Source organism: Branchiostoma floridae, chromosome 18 (assembly GCF_000003815.2).
Source record: "Branchiostoma floridae strain S238N-H82 chromosome 18, Bfl_VNyyK, whole genome shotgun sequence".
NCBI classification, from domain to species: Eukaryota; Metazoa; Chordata; class Leptocardii; order Amphioxiformes; family Branchiostomatidae; genus Branchiostoma; species Branchiostoma floridae.
The window spans coordinates 4,032,333-4,052,254 of NC_049996.1; the positions used below are offsets into that span (position 1 = coordinate 4,032,333).

The window sequence follows — 19,922 nt, forward strand, 5'->3', positions numbered from 1 at the left end:
AGCAACAGAACAAATATATTAACTATAGACTACGAGCTATGGAGTAAAGATTTTATGACTTTTATATGAGCCCATTGATACTGATCGGTCTACGTTGAGAATTTAGTCCTTATGAATTAAAGTGTTTGGAATTTGTTATCATGGAGTAAATTAATAGAGTAAAACGTTGTTGCTATGTCGATAATTTCCGTGATTGAGGGAGGGGGGCTCACCATTTGTAGTCGCCGTTGTGAAGTATACAATTAGAACAACGCCCATCGTGAGGATCACTGAGACAACAGCCGCAACCAGCACGTATTTTGTCGCCTCTTTCTTGTCAAGTAGTTGCGCTGTGTCCCCTTTTTCGGTCTCCACATCCATGGTGTGTTGAGGTGCTACAAAATGTCTCTCCTAAGATTGCAGTGGTCGTTGCACTGACAACTGTATCATTTGTTTGGTCATTTCCGTATGTACTTGTCTACTTCTGTTAGAGGGTCTCAGTCCGCAGCATGCTCTTTTACATAAGACGTAGGCAACCTATTTTTATTTCACGAAATTCGTAGGGAAAACCATCTTATCTACGTAATTCGTAGCGAGGCGACCAAATTTAGCTCAATTGCCTTCCTTGATTTAGCGAAATACTTAGGGGGTTCTTCTTAATTCAGCGTAAATCGTCGCCGGGACCCCCATGCAGACCCTCCTGTTAGTGTCACTTGAAGAATTATTAACTCTGTACGTGTTGAATAAACAAATGCCTTACGAGATTGTAGTTTGGACAGAATATGTTTTTGTGCACCGGTTTCAATCTGTTTCAAGTGTTAGAACGTCTCTGTTTAAGAACTAAATATTACAATGAATGTTATAAATAATAAAAAGTGGTGTGAGTTTGTAGACTTATGAGACTCATTAGGACTTTAATGACGTAAACTATATATCTGTTATATACTTTGTCTGACCCAAAGCCTCTTGCCTAATGACCTCAATGAAAATTGGCCTGCAGGCTAATTTGAGCTTTCATAAATAAAGAAATTTCATGAATAAACAAAGTTGTGGGGCCCCTAGCTATAGTTTCACTAGTGTGTGTGTGTGTATGTATGTATGTGTGCGTGTGTGTGTTTTTTTTTTTTTTTGTGTGTGTGTGTGTGTGTGTGTGTGTGTGTGTGTGTGTGCGAACAAGATAACTCAAGAACGGATGGGATTGGTTTCATACACTGTGTGTTCGTGTGACAAAAGCTGCAAATGATAAGATCTGGGGCCCCTAGCGGCTTCTCTTGGTACTGCAGCAAAATTTCCGGTTTTGCTATCTCGTGTTCTGAACAAGCCATGGTCACGATTTTTTAGTGTAACATAGGTGTAACATACGCAGATAGCAAATATGTAAATGAGCATGAAAATTTATGTGTCAAGTCATTTGCATTAAAAATAAAAAGCTCTAATTTCATGGAAGTTTTAGGTCGCCGAACTTTTTAATTCAGTAAATCATTTTTCTTTAACCGTCCACCCTTCCAGCCCTCTAAGGACGATAAATCAGTAAGACGAATAACAACTTATCATCAAAACAGCTGAATGAGCCAAGACTGCCAACTATATTGGCGCGGTCAAATTTAAAAACGAGCGCGATGTAGAAAGCAATTCAATTTATAAAACCAATGTTTATAATCGTAAATGTTTTAACGATTAAACGAAATCTATATCTAAAAACAAAGAAAATGGCGGTTGCATCAAATGTGACGTCATTCCTGGGATCACGTGGTGGTGTAATTTCCTGGCTTCTGCAAGTAAGAAATATATTTGTTAGATTTCTGGATACTCTTTCCTAGAAAATACAATTAGATCATATAGCATAGATAAACAGTAGAGGCGATTTATATAATCTGTTATATAACCTGCAAGATCATTTATCGTAATGGTAGAGTCAAAGAAAAGAAAAAAACAACACGATATAGTTTTTGAAAAATGAAAACTATGGAAGCCCCTCCCCCGCTAAGGGATTGCAGAGAAAATATGCCACAAATATTGACTTAAAACTGTGTTATATTCTTCCGGTTCCGTTTAAATTAACAATTTGAAAATAAAACGTCATCTTAAAACTGTGCAGAAAGTCTCGTACCCAGTGCTTCCATTCAGTAACGATCTTGTAGAACTCCTCCCCAGGGCAGGTTCTGGGAAGAACTTGGCGATGTCCGTACAGGGTGTAGTTAGACATCAACTTGTTCCTTAGAAAAACAAAGTTCTCAATAAACTATACATAGAACTGGGGACGTAGCGAACGAAACGACTTGAAATAGGATAAATATGTACAACTTCGTACAACTTCGTACAACTTCGTACACCCTAACTTCGTGCATTTTTCCCTGATACAGGACATAGCTCATTTGAAGCACTATTCAGTCACTCGGTTACTCAATTTTTTTTTCAAGCAATGAAAGGTCTAACCTCCAAATTTTCGACAGTCCATGTTGTTCACGGAGAGTGACGATCTCGCGAGAGAGCACGATACTAGGCCAGGCTTGCGTAAACTTATCTGCCCCCCTCCCCAGCCTTCTTGCGGAGTAGGAAAAACATCCGAGCGTTAGACATTCAGCCGTCAAAAATTTGGATGTATATTTTCCCTTTAAAATACAGTCATTGCTTGAAGAAAATTACTGCGTACACCTCGAGCATATCATTCCGTCTATTTGCCCATGGAGTCTGCAAGACACTAGCTTATACGGGGTCGGCTGGATATTGTTAGCCTCTTTAGAGATGTGCTTTAAAATTAGATTTCATTACTTACCTCTCAACGGAAAGCTGAATCAGCATTTTCCCTGCCATTATGGCCTTCTCTGGTGGCAGCTTGTCGGTGAAATTTCCGATGAAACAAATTCCTGGTCATAAATTTTAAAAAAAATAGATTTTTTGTTATTCCGTGCATTTTTATAACCTAATATTAGCACAACGATGCATATATACATTGTACAGGTAGAATTCTCTATTGCAGCAGTAATAAGACAATGTTGAGTTGTGCTTATTATTTCTGGGTGAGGCCGAGAACTTGTTGATCACCCCTCGTACTTGTCGTTCCTGAAGACTGCCCGGCCAGGCCCCGGTTTCGAAATGTACTAAGAGCTAAGGGGTCAACCCGCCGTACGTGCAAATACTTGCAGTCTACGTGCCAAAACGGGAGCAATCTTTTGGGATCCGTAAGTGGTAAATATCGCCTCCGTACGAACTCGTAGGGAATCCGACGGATTTTGGAACACGCCGTAAAACTTTACGTGCAGGCCGAACACGAAAGTACGTGTCAGTACGGGCGACGCGCCTGCCTTGTAAAGCCTTAACGTCGTCTGAAATACGTGGCAGACGTGGCAGGGTTGTGCCCTTCAGCTTTACCGATTGATTGGCCGTTCCACATAGACCCCGCATGTGCGCCCCTCGTGTCCCACCCCCGCCCCTCAAACACGTCGCCGTTCCCGCCGACCAAGAAGTTGTAGCCGATGTCATCCCAGCCTCTGGTGTCCATGTGAAAATTCTGAATGCAACATCAAATAGACATATTTTCCATATAAGCCGGGTTTTTTCAAAATAATATGTAATTTAGTATTAGGGGAAGGTTTTTTTTATGCATTTTTTTTCGTGAAATGCGCCTCTAGATATATGGAGTCAGCCTATCTGAATATGAAAATGATGAAATTTGTTCCATGTTTAAATGATATATATAAACCCCTGTACATAGACCCCGCATGTGCGCCCCTCGTGTCCCACCCCCGCCCCTCAAACACGTCGCCGTTCCCGCCGACCAAGAAGTTGTAGCCGATGTCATCCCAGCCTCTGGTGTCCATGTGAAAATTCTGAATGCAACATCAAATAGACATATTTTCCATATAAGCCGGGTTTTTTCAAAATAATATGTAATTTAGTATTAGGGGAAGGTTTTTTTTATGCATTTTTTTTCGTGAAATACGCCTCTAGATATATGGAGTCAGCCTATCTGAATATGAAAATGATGAAATTTGTTCCATGTTTAAATGATATATATAAACCCCTGTACATACCCCTGAAGTTTTTACTATGGCAATGTACTGAACTGATACAAAACCATGCTTGCTAAGGTACTAAATTCTCGATAGTGGATTATTTCACATCCCATGGAAAATATTTGAGGCCAGAAAATATCAACATAAATATCTGTTCGTACCTGTATTCCCTGCACATACTTCTCACATTGTGACCGGTTGAAACATACATCTGGTTCGTAACTATGGTGGATGATGACGTAAGGGACAGGTAACGTCATACTGGCACGTGACCTGGGTGGTCTCGCGCCCCATTCTGCTCGGCTGATAATGGTGATCTGGGATTCACCTGAAATATAATATTATTAGATATTCAAGTTGTAGAATGCCCAGGACAAAAAATACCAAAAACCTGCTCAAAGCAATACCTCTATTCTCCATTTGCATTGAGGTAACAGAGACATGCCGTATTTTCGGTGGTTCTGCTGCTATCTACTTCAAAACAATTCTGGCTAGTTCTACTTCACACAGTAGGTAAGTTTTAACATATTCACGCTATTTTCAAGTAAGGCAATGTTGATTTGATAATATGGATGTCATCCTCTGAAAACCCCTAAACTGATACAAGCGTGCGAATTAAAAAAAAAACAGGCCAGAATAAAAATTGCCTTTATTATGAAATCTACGTTGTCAAAACCTCTGAGTTATGGACCAAAACCCTATCGTTACACCAGACGATCCCTGATTGGGATATTAAAAAGAAACCTTGGATCTTCTTATCTCTATTCACCCATGACCTACTTCTAATTATTCACTGTCACTTGAGCTGTGTAGCTTTTCGATGTTTTCTCTGTTTTCCTCTGACAACGCCCCCTTTTCTGTCATGATTATAAAATAAAACTGTGGCATTGAACAAGTCTGATTTGGTCAAAGATATGTACAGTTTTGCAAGCTTCCTCACCTTCATTTTTTTTCTCTTCATTTTGCTGTAATGTGGTGTTCTGCATCAACATACTACTTCCTTATTAGTGTCCAGCTTTTACACTGTCCCTTCCCAAATAGTGACTTCTACGACCGTAACATTTGAACATATTTGGCGACGAACTTCACTAACAAGGAAATAGAAGAAACGTATTAAGAGGCTCTGGACACTTGACAACTCATGTTTGGTATCGATCTCTATGCAGCTGTATGTGCCCTACTTGTTCACTGTCCCTTGAGCTTTTTTACTTTTAGATGTCCCCCTATTCTGATGGCAACGCTCGCTTTTCTGTCATTCATAAATATATTTACCGTGCCACTGTGAACCAACCTGATTTGGTCACACCATGGTTGCCTAATAAGTTTTGCAAGCTTTCTCAGCTCTATTTTGCTACAAATCATTATGTTTGGTGGACTATCCGTCGTCCTCTGGCGTTTTAAAATCCTATATCTCTGCATGTAAAAAGAACACGAACTGTCTCTGTTTCAGAGCAAGTTTGACAGTAGAAACCTAACTGTCCTCTACTTCGCTCTAGTTATTTTTTTGGACCAGCAACTCTGAAAACACGTGAGCTTTTCCTGATATATTTTTCTCTGTTCCGACCCTACAAGAAAAAAAGTTTTGTACCGGTAAACTGTACCGGTAAACTGTACCGGTATACTGTACCGGTACCAACCCCTACTCACCACTTGTAGTCGTCTTCACGAAGTACACTGTAAGCGCAGCAACTCTGGATCTTTCAATTACTGCCTCAGCTTGGGTATTGAGTAGCTTTACCGACTCACCTTTGAATCCTGAGTTGATAGAGACGAGGGCGGAGACACCAATCTTGACTCGCATATATTGAGTATTTATTCTACGTAGGGTTAGTATTACAAACCGCCATTTGTCTGAAAGTCCTGATGTCCCTAACTGATCTTTTGTGTCCGAATACGATGCGTAAGCCCGTGGTGAATCCAACGATGATCAAAGATGAGTCTTGGTCGTAAAAACTGGTATGGTCCAATACCCAATCTGAGTCCGTTATCCCTTGGTACTCGTATCTTGGAATTCCCTCCAAGCCTAATTCTCCCGAAACCGTCCTCCAGCTCGGGCCTTGAATTGAATCTTGGGGTTTCTTCCAAGCCTGTTTTCCTGGAGCTGTCTTCCAGGCCTAAGTGTCCTAAGACTCCTGGAAATTCCTTTTCCAGGCCTAAGTGTCCTAAGACTCCTGGAAATTCCTTTTCCAGGCCTTTGATCCTTCTTCTTCTTCCTTCTTGGAGTTTGTTCGTCTCCAAGCCTAAATTTCCTGGGGTTGAACTCCAGGCCCAAATTTCCTTCTGTTCTTCCTGAAGTCTTCACCCCAGGCCCAATTGTCCTTCTGTTGCAGTCCTCTGGCTCTACCCCTATTTATATCTCTCCTCTCCACATCCACCCCAGGGGTCTGGCGTGGGGACGCTATGCATTCAAATTAGCTGGTACCATATCTGGGACACACCACCACCCCAGGTGTCTGGCGTGGGGACGCTTTGCTTTAACAGCCACCCCAGGGGTCCGGCGTGGGGACGCTTTGCAATCAAATTCCAGCCGCCCCCGGGCTGGCCCTGCTGGAGTCTCCCTTGGTGAAGTGGCGGGGAGTAACTTCGGCGGGAAAATAACTTATGCTAATCTAAAAGCTAAAGGCGGCAAATTCAAACTGTAAGTTGGCGATTACATACACCATCAGAACAACGCCCATCAACAGAACCACAGAGACAACAGCAGAAACCTGACCAACCAACACATATCTTTTCATCTGTTTCTTTCCAAGTTTTTCCGCTGCTCCCCGCTTTTTGGTCTCCACGTCCATGGTGTGTGTTGAAGCGCAATAAAATCTCTCCAAACGTATTTCCTCTCCTATGTGGCGTCAAGCGTGGCGTAACTGGTAGAAAGTTCGGCTCGGAATCTATAGGTCCTGAGTTCGATCCCCGCCGTGCCCCCGAAGTTGTGCCCTTGGGAAATGCACTTTTACACGACTTTCCTAACTTCACCCTGGTGTAAAAATTGGTACCTGACTTCAGTCGGGGAGGTAAAAGACTACCTTTACCTTCTGTCTGTACCGCGTATATGGCACTGTTAAATATAAGTTACAAAATTTGAGTGCAGTGTCACATTGTCCTCGATCGTCTGTCCAAAAGCCAACAGAAAAAACTCTCTCCTAAGATTGCTGAGGGCGTTGCACTGACAACAGTAGCATTTATATATCTAGTCATCTTAACATTTCCTTGTGTGCATGTCTAATTCTTCAAGTGTCACTTGAAGAGAATCATTAACTCGATGCGTATTCGATAAACACACAAGGTTTGCCCATGCACCAGTGCGACCTAGTTACGCCGTATGGATGACATCCACTAGTGCATCAATTTTCCTCAGTTTAGGTGAAATCTCACTACACTTGGGGCACCGGTGCGGCACTGCGGGGTTCGTACACTGCGCCACTGTTGTGTTATTTTCGCCATTTCAAAATAATGTAGATATTGTGTAATGCGTCAAAGAATGACATAGAAGACAACAATATACACAAAACATATGAAAATTCGTTCTTTATCTCTGAAATTCATTGAGTAATCTTTCGAACCCCGTAGTGACACACTGGTGCCCCAAGTGCAGTGAGATACCACATTTTGCAAAGTTTTCGATCATGCTGTAAAGCGTGTGAGCAAATGTACTGAAGCTAGTGTTGGTGAATTTATGATAATTATAAGTCCGAAGGAAAACAAGATGACGTGAAAGTACACAAATGAAGAATCTTTCGATATTCATAATACTGATGTATTTATTCATTTGTTCAAACTTACTGACCACATAGATATTATAACGATGGTAACGGTTTTGGCTAAACTATCTTATTCGCACGCTCCGTTTGGAGATTTCCAGACGATGACATGACAGTCTAGGGCTGGGTATCGGTACGGCGTACCGGTACAAAACCGGTTTTTCTTATTGGACCGGTCCAGAAAAACCGGACCTGAAAAAAATTAGGTGGACCGGATGTTGGACCGATTAGAAAATTAACATATCATTTTATCAGGCATTCACACGTTTTGTCGCTTGCAGTTGGAAGAAAATGACAAGAGTGAAGTAGAGTAGAGTTTATAGTAATTTCTACCAAAGTTTACAGTCAATCAGTGCAGTTATCGTTGTATTATCTTAAAACGCCAGTGTAAGTCTAATACTCCCCAAACAGATTTCTTTGTAGTGAAATGGATCATTGGTATGAGTCATACTGAATCAGGTCCAGGTTCAGGTCCGGACCTGGACCTGATCCTCTGGACCTGAACCGGACCTGGATCTGAATTTTCTGTACCGGTACCCAGCCCTACATGACACTCCTTGCGATCAAAGGCCCAACTGCATCAGTTGAAATCAGAGGTAGGTGGGTACCGCTACAGAAAATTAAGGTCCAGGTCTGGTTCAGGTCCAGGGGATGAGGTCCAGGTCCGGACCTCATCCTGGATCGGATTCAGTATGTGAATGGACGGTGCTCAAAACAGCGGTCAATTTCGCTACAAAAACTCTTTTGTGGTATCTTAAAATCCTTCAAGGCTAACTACCTCTGTACAATTGACTGTAAACCTTGGTAGAAATGACTATTGTCTCTATTTCGCTCTTAATCTTATTATTTTCTTTGACCGGTAAGCCTCAAAACGTGTGAGATGTATAATCATATAATCTGATTATTTTCCAATAAGTCCAGCATATGCATCCGGTCCATCTTATTTTTTACGTCCGGTTTTTCCGGACCGGTACAACAAAGAAACCCAGTTTTGTACCAGTACACCGTACCACTAGTTGAAATGTATTGCGTTCCGTGGATGCTTGTAACTCCCGTCGTATATCAGTGGCTCACAAAACTCATAGTTCTCGCCTCTCCACCATTTGTCCAAGTCATTATACACCTTTCTCTCCGTAGGAGACGTCTTGAAAAGTTTCTTACAAACTTCGCAATACCTCCCGTCCAAAGTCTCGGGTAGATTGTTAGGAGGTTGAGTCTTCCATGCAAAATACTGGTTGTATTCGTCGTCGTTTTGATCGAGATATTTTAAGTAGTTTGCTAGCTCTTTGGGTGAGTTGAAGTCGTCAACATGGATAAAAGATTTCGGTGGAGCAAATCTTTCGTAGTCATCTCTAGGTGCACCTAGTACGATTGGAACGATTTCATTTCTAAGAGAGTTGTCCCAGAACTTTTCCGTTATGTATTCAACGCATATGAAGTTTTCAAACGCTAGATAGAACTTATACTGGTGTAGGTGCTCTATGAAACACTGCCTATCCTTTTTCGGACAATGGCTTTCATTGCCACAAGCCCCCAAAATGTCTACTTTGATATGTTTTTTCAACTCAGTTACGTAAGAAAACCTTGACAAATGTTTGTAACAGTTGCTCACATACCAAAGAACAAGTTCGGTCTTCTGTTTGGCGTAATCTTTGTTTGGATCAGGAGGGGTTTCAGATAGTTCCTGATAAGTTTGGGTTATATGGCCCCACGTGGCAAGGATATCAGAATCGTTTCTGTAAGTGAAAGTCCAATTAAAGACGCCACCGTAAGACGCCAAGTCAATGTCTCTTGTAAGATGTGGGCATTCATACGGCATGTATATCCAGTATTGGTGTCTGGGTCGTACTTTGGGGAAATTCGTTTTATTGTAGACTAGAGGGAAACCATGGATTCCTCGAAAGAGAACTGCATCTGCTTCTTTGACTTGTTCCCTATCCTTGGTGAACACACACTGAGGCATGCCGGGACAAGGATTTTTCGGCGGCCATTTTGGAGTCGAGTTCCAAACAACAATTTTCCTTTTGTCGGGTGAATTTCTTTGTACGGTTTCTTCGTTCCAGACTGAATAGAACTTTGACGATGGGTTATTATCCGATGAAAAGGAAATATAGTACCGTGGAAGTGATGAACGTTGAATAAGAGTTGTGTTTTCACCTCCATTGTGATGATTCTTGCTTCTTCCGAAGTTGGTTCCAACAGAAGGATTCCGTGTAGCTTGATTCGCCAATGTGTATTCATACACAGTGCACAGTAGATACATGTAAACAAGTAGTGATAGAAAAACTCCGACAGTTTTGAAGAGGCTGGGTTTGTTGTACACGTCTCTAGGCTCCATATTCGTGAGTCTTTCCACTGGGATGTATCCGTCAATTTCTTCTCAACACGTAAATTGAATATTGTGCGGTTGCAATGTTTAGACGAAAGATCGTTTTAAGCATACCGCCAAGTCATCCCAGAATCCTGGTCTGAAATATAAACAAGAAAATATCTATAAATTGTTGTGAACACCATTAGTCATGATGTTAATCAATGTCTTGACATAGCCTGTAAATTTGAGTGTGATTTCATTTGCATTTTTTTTTGGAAAGATTCTGAAGGAGGTACATTTTTTTACACCGTAGCATTTTTTACAGGTGATGTGATATTTCCAAAAACACCTACTCTCCAAGCAGAGAGAGGCGTATTATGTGTATAGGCGTTTTGTCGGGCTTTCTATTTTGTATATCTTTTACTTTTGTCTCGCGGCCGAAAGTCCGATAAAAACGCAAAAACAACGCAAAAATTAACCCTATTTCCTTCTGAAATGTTGAATTTAATCTTGTGAACAGCAAAGAATAGTGATAACGCATTTTGGGTTGCCGATTTAGTACGTGAGACATGTCTAAAACTAAAAATATTTTCTCCCCAAACTTTATATTTTTTATCTCTTAACAATTCTCTGAAATTTCGACAAAAAAATTGCAGGTGAGGAAGACACAACAGTTTTTCTATGGCATTGGCGTATGCTGAACTTTTCTACGCCGCATGGGGGGGTGGGGTGGGGGGGGTGACCCACCCGAATTTAGACTTAGTACCTTCTTCTCACTCCCCTTCTCAACCTAATAGTCGTCATGCAAGACAAGAAAAATCCCTTACCAGTTGAGAATGTCAGAAGAAGTCCATGTTACCTCCTTGGAATGGCACAGTGAATGTATGTTTTCAATTCTCGAAAATACGTCGACAGATCGCACGACCCAAATATATCGCAAAGTCTGAAACCGGTTCTACCTCCCAATTTTAATATATGCAATAAACTTCATTGTCATTTAATACCTTTTGTTGTCTGTACGGCTTACATTTGCATATCATTAACCACGGGTAACCTACGTAGGTTTCTTTTGTTTTTCTAGCGTCTAATAAGTCGGTTTTATTTTGCTTTGAAAGACGTTTCAAAGTCGGGAACTTTCTGTCAAGGAATACCATGATAAAGCCGCAATCGCTGCAACCTTTAGAATATGGCAAAATATAAAAGTGAGAGACTACGTGTGTGCTTTTCCTGTTATAGCGCTGTCAAAATTGATGCAATCTATTCAGAACATTGCAGACAACGTTTTATCAGTAACTCCGAGAAAAATATCGTCATCATTTGCATCCACGTTTACACAAATTGTTATATATAACGTCCTTGATATTATCAAATCAACATGGCTTAACGTAAATGAACAGATTGTTTTAACGTACAGGCGACAGATTGTTCGTTAATTTTCTTAGTAATTATCAGTGAAAGAACCGGTCTTGTCAAATAAACAAAGAGATAGAACAGAATGCCAAACGGAGACAGGTGTCAAGACATGACGCAATAGTTAGCACCTGCACCTAGATCAACTACAAAGCTTTAAAACATTGAAAACCCTTTGTCGATGGTATATAGGTTATATAGGCGAGCTAAAATTTGGGGTGCCTGTGGACCGAATGAGTAATATACTTTTTGAATCAGTTGTAAGAAATGACCTTTGTAAATCTTTGGGTTTCCGCGCCCCCACGAGATAATGGAATCATCGCCATATGGCTGTTTTGAGCCTACGGGACCAATCCAAGAGCTCTAATTAGGGGGTATCTTTGCAGACTATCCGTATACATGAGTAGGGTGTATTGGAAATGTGTTTGAGCATGTTTTGAAGTTTTCTTTCTTGACTTAGAATGGCAAACTTTTTTCCACTTTCCCATAGGGTTACATGCATAACTGACTATCACTATCTAGCGTAGCCTCAACCCCTCCCCCAAACCTGTAACCGAACTGACCCCTGGAGGGTCAAAGGTTAAAAGGCAAGGTACTGTCAACATGTTTGACCTACATTTTCTATAAACAACAAATCTCAACAGTGTACAACTACGGAACAAGTTATTTAGTAGCCACGTCCCTTATACCCGTTTTCTGCGGCTGAAATGGCAGGGGTGATATCGTAAGGGCATTCCCGCGATATTCAACCTTGGGTGGGAGCGTGGAAGCAACCAGATAGATCCAAACTTTAGAGTTAGGCGTTTTCTTGAAAAAAAAAACGTCTAATTTCTAGTACTTGTTAGCTGTACTTGTACTGAATTATTCTTCCAGTTCATTCTAGTGACGCTGAAGAAGAGTGATGGATGTCACTCAAAATGTCCGGAAGTAAATCTTTCATTTTAATCCAGTTCTACAGATTGAATAACAATGAGCAGATCAACCGCTTTTTCCATTTAATGTGGTGTATCATATGCTTGGCAATCTTCTTCTGCAGCCAATAAAGAAGTCAGTCTCAATCTGTCTAGATATAGCCAACAGTACAATTCAAGTTGGCTCCTTTAGAAATAGTAATACATGTAATAACCACCAATTTTAACATATGCTAAGCGTCTGTCATGTACTTGCAAATTGCACTATATTCACTTCATGTGTATATTAGAATAATGCTGTAACTAATTCAAATGTAGCTGTAGCTTTCCTCATCGGAAGTGTGGAAACATCGGGCAGTTTGTACTGCAGTGCAGATGATTAAATCTCTTCCAGTTCCTTCTTATTCTTTACCATTACATCAGGCACCCATCTGAACTGCCTGATTTCAACAGGTCGATTGATACATACATGCCCATCATATGTTAATGTTGAAATAATATAATTCTACTATTTGTTTCTACCTTTAGTCTAGTATGGATAGGAACCATGGATATTACTTGTTAGATTATATCACTTTAATGTGCAATCAGTCTATGCCGTCCTCGTTCTTCTCTAATGTTTAACTCTTCTAATACACAGACGGAGCCTTTAGGAGCAAATTATTGTTTCCTTCAAAGAATGCTTGGTTGAAGGGTGGATGTATAAATATAATGAGTCATGTTGGTTGGTTACCGTTGGATGATGGGTCAATAATAATTAGAATGTTATAGCTAGATGCATTGTTCTGAGTGCGCGTTACTTGGTACACAGACTAAGGCTTCAAGCATATTAGCTAGTTGTTGTTTCCTTCAGCTCAGCAGTGCTACTGGGAACAATGGAAATACTATTAGCCTGTTAGCATTAGCATTACCATGTTAGCCCTGACAATGGCTATGAGGTTTAGTGCACGAATACTTGTCGATGTCTGCCATTACAGATGCTTTGAATAATTTTGAATCTCTCTGCCAGCCAGTCTATCCAAACTATGACACTACGCACAAGAACTTAACGACATAAGGGGATGTTTTCATTTTGAATATATGACAGCTAACTTAAGCTTTATCTCAAGCGAATAATGGATCCAAAACAGCTGGAAATGTGCAGTATGTGTCCTTAGTGTGACAAAACCCATTGACATTACTTGTTAGCCTTGGCCTATTAACTATTAAGCTGACTGAAATGACATTTGTCAATGTCTTCCTATATACAGATGCTTGGAATATGTTTGAATACATTGATTATCTAAGATGATTACACAAACGATTGATGAAAATTGATTGGAATGGTAGAGTATGGGTCCTGGGTGGTGATTCCATGTACGGTACGTGTTAGCCTTGACCATGGCAGTGAACAGTCCGTCTGGTTTCTTCAGGAGGTTGTCTGGTGAGTCGTTACTAGTGTTAGCCTTGACCATGGCGGTGAACAGTCCGTCTGGTTTCTTCAGTAGGTTGTCTGGTGAGTTGTTACTTGTTAGCCTTGACCATGGCAGTGAACAGTCCGTCTGGTTTCTTCAGCAGGTTGTCTGGTGAGTCGTTACTTGTTAGCCTTGACCATGGCAGTGAAGAGGCCGTCTGGTTTCTTCAGTAGGTTGTCTGGTGAGTCGTTCTCCACCAGTTTTCCCTGGTCCAGAACCAGGATCCGGTCAGAGTTTAGGATGGTCGCTATCCGGTGCTGTTGAGTGAAGCGTTTAGAATTGGTTACAACAGGGGACACTGTCTACAAGTATGATATTACAATAGTTAATCGATATCTAGATAACAATAAGATGTCTCTTGGGGGGGGGGCATGAGAAATTCTGCGTACTTCAGGGACAATCTGGGGGTCTGAGAATAAAAAATCATTTTATTTACTGAGTCCATTACAGTAATGAGAAGAAATAGAGGATGACGGTTGGTATCCAGTGCGTGTATGTCATTAGATTTTATGCCATGCTACAATGTTAATTTGGCAATATGTAGTGTGATAAATGTTTGCGATTTTATTTTATTTTATTTCACCAACGATCTTTTCCTGCATTAATCACTCATTGTATCTGGCCCGCGTCATGTTCATAATGTTGTTGTTCTTCGGATTTCATTAAAAAAATACTACTCATTTTTTTAAAATATCGACATGAAATATTTCAGGTTTGTACCTTATTGCAATCAATATATGTATGGATAAGTTTAACTTTGCTACTAGTCTCCTGGTTTCATTTTGACCACTTGCTCAATTTCATTGCAAAATTTCCAACATCTTACAACTTAGAAAAATGATATTTTTCGGGTAAATCAGTGGAATCGTGGTGCATGGTACATGTGCTCCTAAAAAGACCATACTTACAGCAACCGTTATAACCGTTCTGTCTCCAAAGGCCACCTTTATAACATCCTGCAGAATAGCATCCTGTAAAGGAAAATTAAAAATAAGTGTACATTAAGATGACTTGCGAGTCAAGAATAGTCGAGGCATTGTTAACTATATAATGTACATTTCTAATTTACCAGTTCTAGATCATGAACAAAACAGTTAAAATCAAATAAAATTTGACTTCTATTTCTTTATTTTTAGATCCACAGTCACTTCTTCCTTCCAAAATGCTTTTGACCAAATTGACCCTGGCCTTCACCTCTGACCTCTACCCTCTGACCTCTTACCGTTTCCATGTCAACAGAAGCTGTGGCCTCGTCCATGATGAGGATCCGAGATTTCCGGACAAACGCTCGGGCCAGGCAGAACAGCTGTAGATGGGGAAAAGGAGACATGGAAGACGAAAGACTAAATATTCACTTTGATTTCGTCTGCACAGGTACAATTTTAAACCAAGTTAATAGAAAAGAGGAGAAAAATCGACAACATTTTAAGACAGAGGCCAGAGTGACCAACGTACCTGTCTCTGACCAACACTGAAGTTTTCTCCACCTTCTGTTACCATCTCATCTGGAAAAAAAGCGAAGTGACAAAGTTCTCAAAATCTGTTTAGATGTTGATATTCTTATCATGTTTTACCAGCATTTAGAAGAATCAGCGTGCTGTCGTTTCTACATACATCAGAACATGGAGTCGCCACTGAGTCGCCACTGAGTCGCCATGGAGTCGCCATAGACGTTCTCATCAGACAGCTTTAATGAACACGCACAACTAGATGCGCAACGGTAAGGTGTGACAGGCAATCTAATGTAAATATGACTACCTGTTGTTAGCGCTGCGTGCCTGTAAAACTGATGTGTTTAGCTAAAAGGGAATACCAGTTATACTGATACAGAATCAATATCTCAATTTTTACAAGCATAATGCCAACAATAACCATTGTTCGAATTCCACAAACTATGTGTTTGCATTTAATACACCTCTTGAAACAGCAATGATGTTTGTACTGTGTGGGACAGCGAGCTTTGGATGGTACTACCCACTTACCCAATTTACTGGGCAGGTCTGTAACAACATCCTTGAGCTGTGCAATCTCCAAGGCCCTCCATAGCTCGTCATCATCACTATCTTCTTCAGGGTCGAGATTAAACCTGAACAAAAATGGACGTAAAATAGAACAGGGGCATGAAGACAAGTTTTTGAATTTGGGCCAATGGGAAAATTATCTGAGGGGCCATAAAAAGCGATCACAATGGTCAGGTGGCCATTATGTAGGTCTGTTTACTAATACAGTGAACAATGTATGTCGATGGCCAATCCTAATGTAGAGGAGATCACTTACACAAGTTTCACTTTATATGGCCAAGTCCTTGTGCAGTGGTGGTTACTTGTTTATGCTTGATTATATATCAATGACCAGGTTGTCATTGTGCAGAGGTAGCCACATGTTTAGGTTGGACTGCATATCAATAACCAGGTGGTCCTTATGTAGAGGTGGTCACTAGTACAGGTTTGACTGTGTATCGCTGGTCACGTTGACCTTATGTAGAGGCATCACTTGTACAGGTTTGAACGTATATCAATGGCCATGTGGTCCTTATGTAGATTTTGTCACTTGTATAGATTTGACTTTATGGCAATGGCCAGGTGATCCTTATGTAGAAGTGGCCACTTGTACAGTTTAGACTGTATATCAAAGGCCATGTGGTCCTTATGTAGAGGTGGTCACCAGTACAGGTTCGACTGTATATCAATGGCTAGGTAGTCCTTATGTAGAGTTGGTCACTAGTACAGGTTTGACCGTACGTCGGTGACCAAGTGGTTGACTGAAAGCAATGGAAGCAAATTGTATGATAAGGAAAGTACCAATAACCAATGTAACAATAGTCACTAACGTGATGTTATCACCTCTCGATTCATAGGGAGGGTCAGAAGTGTCACTGCCTGCAAGTGCTGTGACTCATTTAACAGGCACTGACCTGATGGTGCCACTGAACAGCACGGGGTCCTGAGGGATGATCGACAGGCGTGACCTCAGCAAGGTCAAGGGCACACGACTAATGTCCACTCCATCTATGGATATCACACCTGGAGAAGTACGAAATGTGATCATCATTATCTATAGCTGGACCAGACGCCGGATGTTCCAATGTACAATGGTCCGAAAGCAAAAACATGTAAATCTAAATTTGTACAAAATGCGCAAGCTCACCTTCAAACATGTCAATCATCCTGAAGAGAGTCAGAGTGAGAGAAGACTTCCCACTGCCTGTCCTGCCACAGATGCCCACCTAGTAAGTGGACCAATAAATGGATCAATACATTTCACATCTTTTGCATATATGCAAAATTACAAGTAGAGTAAGAAACTCCCCCAAAGACAGGAAAAGTACATCAATGCGGGTTCTTATGCTCCTTGTCTTTAACCCTATTCAGACCGGGGGGGGGGGGGGGGGGGGTTGAGGCCTGCGCCAACTTCGATGCCCTATAACGCCAGAACGGCTTACGCTAAAGCCACCAAATTTGGTGAGTTTTCCTACAATATTGTTGGCAACAATTGTAAGAAGTTTGACAAATTTTCCATTTTTTCGTGTTGCCATGGCAACCGTTTGCTGACAGGCAGTTTTGAAAAAAAATCACTATTTTTGGTTCTACGATGTATTTTTCACATTTACTTGCTATATTACTGCTATTTTGTTACATAAATAAAATGTTATATTATTTAGCATATCTTTCATAATTATATTTGCATAAATTATGCTAATTTGATGACGTCATCAGCCCAAAATCCAAGATGGCGGACCGTATGGCCAGATCAAGAATAACAAGCTAATTATCCCTTAAAATTTGTAACTACCTGGTATTTTTTCATCAAAAACCATCTAAATGAATGAATTTAGTCTATTTCCATTACCCTTTGTGATAATTTGTTGCAAAAAAAAAAAGTAGTTTTAAAAATTCAAGGTAGTGGATATAATATGGCGGAGCCTAACTCGTATCTAAGATGTGTATGACGTCATTTTATGACGTCATTATGACGTCATCGATGTTGCTATTGGCCATACAAGTCGTAATAAACATTATTATTCTGTTATCTGCACTTGTTGTTTCATTTTTGTAGTATAACTTGAAGTTGTCTGAGAATACCCTTTTTTCATGGGTTCGGCCAATATAATCAAATTGATGACGTCATAATTACGTCATTTTACGTCAACGTAACTTCAAACGTCGAATAATCGTCAGATATTATGTCGATATCACGTCCTGAAAATTTGGTGGCCCTACGGCACGTCGTTCAAGAGTTAAAGGACTTAGAAGTGGAGGGCCTCAAAAAAGCCCGGTATGAATAAGGCGAAGTCACCTATTTTGATTTACCGTAAAAAGCTTTTGTGGAGCAATTTTCTATCCCTAATTTTCATCCCAAGATTGTCGCATTTTGAATAATCAAATTCCTGAATCTTCCTCCATTCAATCCCTCATTAGGGTTATTCTTTACTACATAGACCCGATTACACTAAACTAGATTCGCCTATTTCAGCTGTTAGGGTGAATCTATTAGTATGTAGGTGCCCTCAGACTGAGGAGAAAGCATGGCGCTTTTAACATATACTATTATCATTAGAAGACATCATCATCTTATATCAAAAATAATACAGAGATCCACCCTAACATTACACATTGATGCACAGCACACCAGTGCTAGTTTTGCGTCTTCGAGAACACTACGAACTGATGCCAAACATTGACTTTTGTGACGTCACAACAATGATATTGAGATAGATCATCCATACCTTCTCCCCTGCCCTGATGTTAGCCGTTACCATGGTGAGAACAGGGTCCAGAGTCTGGTCATACCGGGCAGACACGCTCTCTAACTGAACTGTACCAGACGCCGGCCATTCTTCGGGAGGGATGGTGTTACCTGCACATGCATCCAAGATTTTTCGGTCAGAGTTTGTTACTGTAACTTCCAACCTCAAAAGATTAGACTTACCCAAATATTCGAATGGATAGCTCTGGAATGAGCAATCTTCTGCTTCTGTTACGTCATTGTAGAACACATGACTCGGTGAGAGGTAGATTATTAGATGTAGAAAACCTATTGCGCCCCCCGTCTTGCTAACTACATGCAACTTTACAGCACAATGACCCCAGAACATAGAAGACCTCTGGAATTCCAACATGGCCGCCAAAACCTTTATTATTATTCTAAATGCTCGAAAATGGCGCCGAAGGACAAAAGAGAAGTTGAAAAACTGACCTACAATGGCGGCCAGCTGGGATCGGGCAGCTAGGACAGTTTATCTCTTGTAAGTGCCCCGGGGAGTTTAAGCCCGATAAGGTCCACCGAAAAGGGTAGCGATAACTCCTTCGGGTTTAAACTCCCCCGGAGCGCTAATGTGAGATCGGCGGTCTGACTGCCTTGGCTCCCCGAAAAAAACTCGCTAGCTACTCGGTCCTGTCTGGCTCCCAGAGTAAAACTGACCTGATATGCGTTCGTAAATCTCTCCCGGCACTCTTGAGTAGTTCTCCACCCTCTCTACACTTGTCATATTTGCTTCAACCTTGGCAAAGGCACTCACCACAGAAAACATCTGTACCTGCATCTGTAAGGACAATAAGCTCATTAAACACAGAGTGATTTCAGTCAACCATATGTCCGCCAATAATATATCTGTTACATTGCGTTATATGCCATTAAAAAGCTCATCTGTTGTCATTTATGATCTTCGTTCAGCTACAATACTCCAAATTGCGGCAGAAGTGGCTAAAACGATGAAAAATCTGCTATACCAGTAAAGCACAAATCCAAACTAGAAAAAAAAAAGAAAAAAAAAGAAAAAAAGGAATTACATGAATTTCCCGCACTACTACTTCGCGTTTTATATACATTCACTGTTTTATTCATATGCCAATAAATACATAACATACGATACCCGTATGGCACAGCTTAACACAACCTGGGCTAACAGGCGGGGCCCCGTGTTGAATTTAAGTCCAACTTATAATGATCCAAAGAACCCGGTTACAAATGGATGCTAACAGTGGGCACGCCAATAGGTACACCCGCGGTACCCGGCAGTCCACCGGGACAAATCTCTGTTTTCGGGGCCCGGCCGGGGCTATTCACCTGAAGGGCACCGGTGTAAT

The 19,922-nt window shown here is 40.9% G+C and overlaps 3 protein-coding genes and 1 long non-coding RNA gene across 7 annotated transcripts in view; all 4 read right to left on the bottom strand.

The window, feature by feature from the left end:
- The window catches only part of LOC118406003 (peptidoglycan-recognition protein SC1a-like), a 10,173-nt gene extending 4,377 nt beyond the window's left edge, over positions 1 to 5,796 (bottom strand). Inside the window, exons 1-6 of the mRNA XM_035805858.1 lie at positions 5,742 to 5,796; positions 4,157 to 4,323; positions 3,702 to 3,809; positions 3,352 to 3,490; positions 2,756 to 2,846; positions 2,090 to 2,195 (exon numbers count right to left, since the gene is read on the bottom strand). Of these exons, the coding sequence (XP_035661751.1) occupies positions 2,090 to 2,195; positions 2,756 to 2,846; positions 3,352 to 3,490; positions 3,702 to 3,809; positions 4,157 to 4,323; positions 5,742 to 5,796 (666 nt within the window). The remainder of the gene's footprint in view (positions 1 to 2,089; positions 2,196 to 2,755; positions 2,847 to 3,351; positions 3,491 to 3,701; positions 3,810 to 4,156; positions 4,324 to 5,741) is intronic.
- LOC118405832 lies at positions 1,617 to 2,902 on the bottom strand. Its single transcript, XR_004829941.1, has 3 exons — positions 2,756 to 2,902; positions 2,090 to 2,195; positions 1,617 to 1,751 (listed from the first exon to the last, which is right to left on the bottom strand). It is a non-coding gene; the product is annotated as an uncharacterized LOC118405832 (long non-coding RNA).
- Positions 5,797 to 7,952: 2,156 nt separating the features above from the next.
- On the bottom strand, positions 7,953 to 11,619 carry LOC118406257 (4-galactosyl-N-acetylglucosaminide 3-alpha-L-fucosyltransferase FUT5-like). Its single transcript, XM_035806185.1, has 2 exons — positions 10,889 to 11,619; positions 7,953 to 10,218 (listed from the first exon to the last, which is right to left on the bottom strand). Exon 2 carries the CDS (start codon positions 10,086 to 10,088, stop codon positions 8,763 to 8,765), a length of 1,326 nt encoding a protein of 441 aa, XP_035662078.1. The 5' UTR covers positions 10,089 to 10,218; positions 10,889 to 11,619; the 3' UTR covers positions 7,953 to 8,762.
- An 821-nt stretch (positions 11,620 to 12,440) lies between these two features.
- LOC118405294 (ATP-binding cassette sub-family C member 8-like) overlaps positions 12,441 to 19,922 on the bottom strand; it is a 30,114-nt gene continuing 22,632 nt past the window's right edge. The window contains exons 9-17 of one of the 4 annotated variants that reach the window (XM_035804721.1): positions 19,258 to 19,378; positions 18,563 to 18,693; positions 16,984 to 17,062; positions 16,751 to 16,859; positions 15,819 to 15,922; positions 15,292 to 15,341; positions 15,059 to 15,142; positions 14,745 to 14,807; positions 12,441 to 14,093 (exon numbers count right to left, since the gene is read on the bottom strand). In XM_035804721.1, the coding sequence (XP_035660614.1) occupies positions 13,956 to 14,093; positions 14,745 to 14,807; positions 15,059 to 15,142; positions 15,292 to 15,341; positions 15,819 to 15,922; positions 16,751 to 16,859; positions 16,984 to 17,062; positions 18,563 to 18,693; positions 19,258 to 19,378 (879 nt within the window). In that variant the 3' untranslated portion in view covers positions 12,441 to 13,955. Of the gene's footprint in view, positions 14,094 to 14,744; positions 14,808 to 15,058; positions 15,143 to 15,291; positions 15,342 to 15,751; positions 15,923 to 16,750; positions 16,860 to 16,983; positions 17,063 to 18,562; positions 18,694 to 19,257; positions 19,379 to 19,922 lie in introns of those variants that run through there. The other 3 variants (XM_035804723.1, XM_035804725.1, XM_035804722.1) reach the window with 3 other exon arrangements.

Excerpts from the sequence above, each read along its gene's own strand:
- LOC118406257 (XM_035806185.1), bottom strand. The coding sequence starts at position 10,088 with ATGGAGCCTAGAGACGTGTACAACAAACCCAGCCTCTTCAAAACTGTC.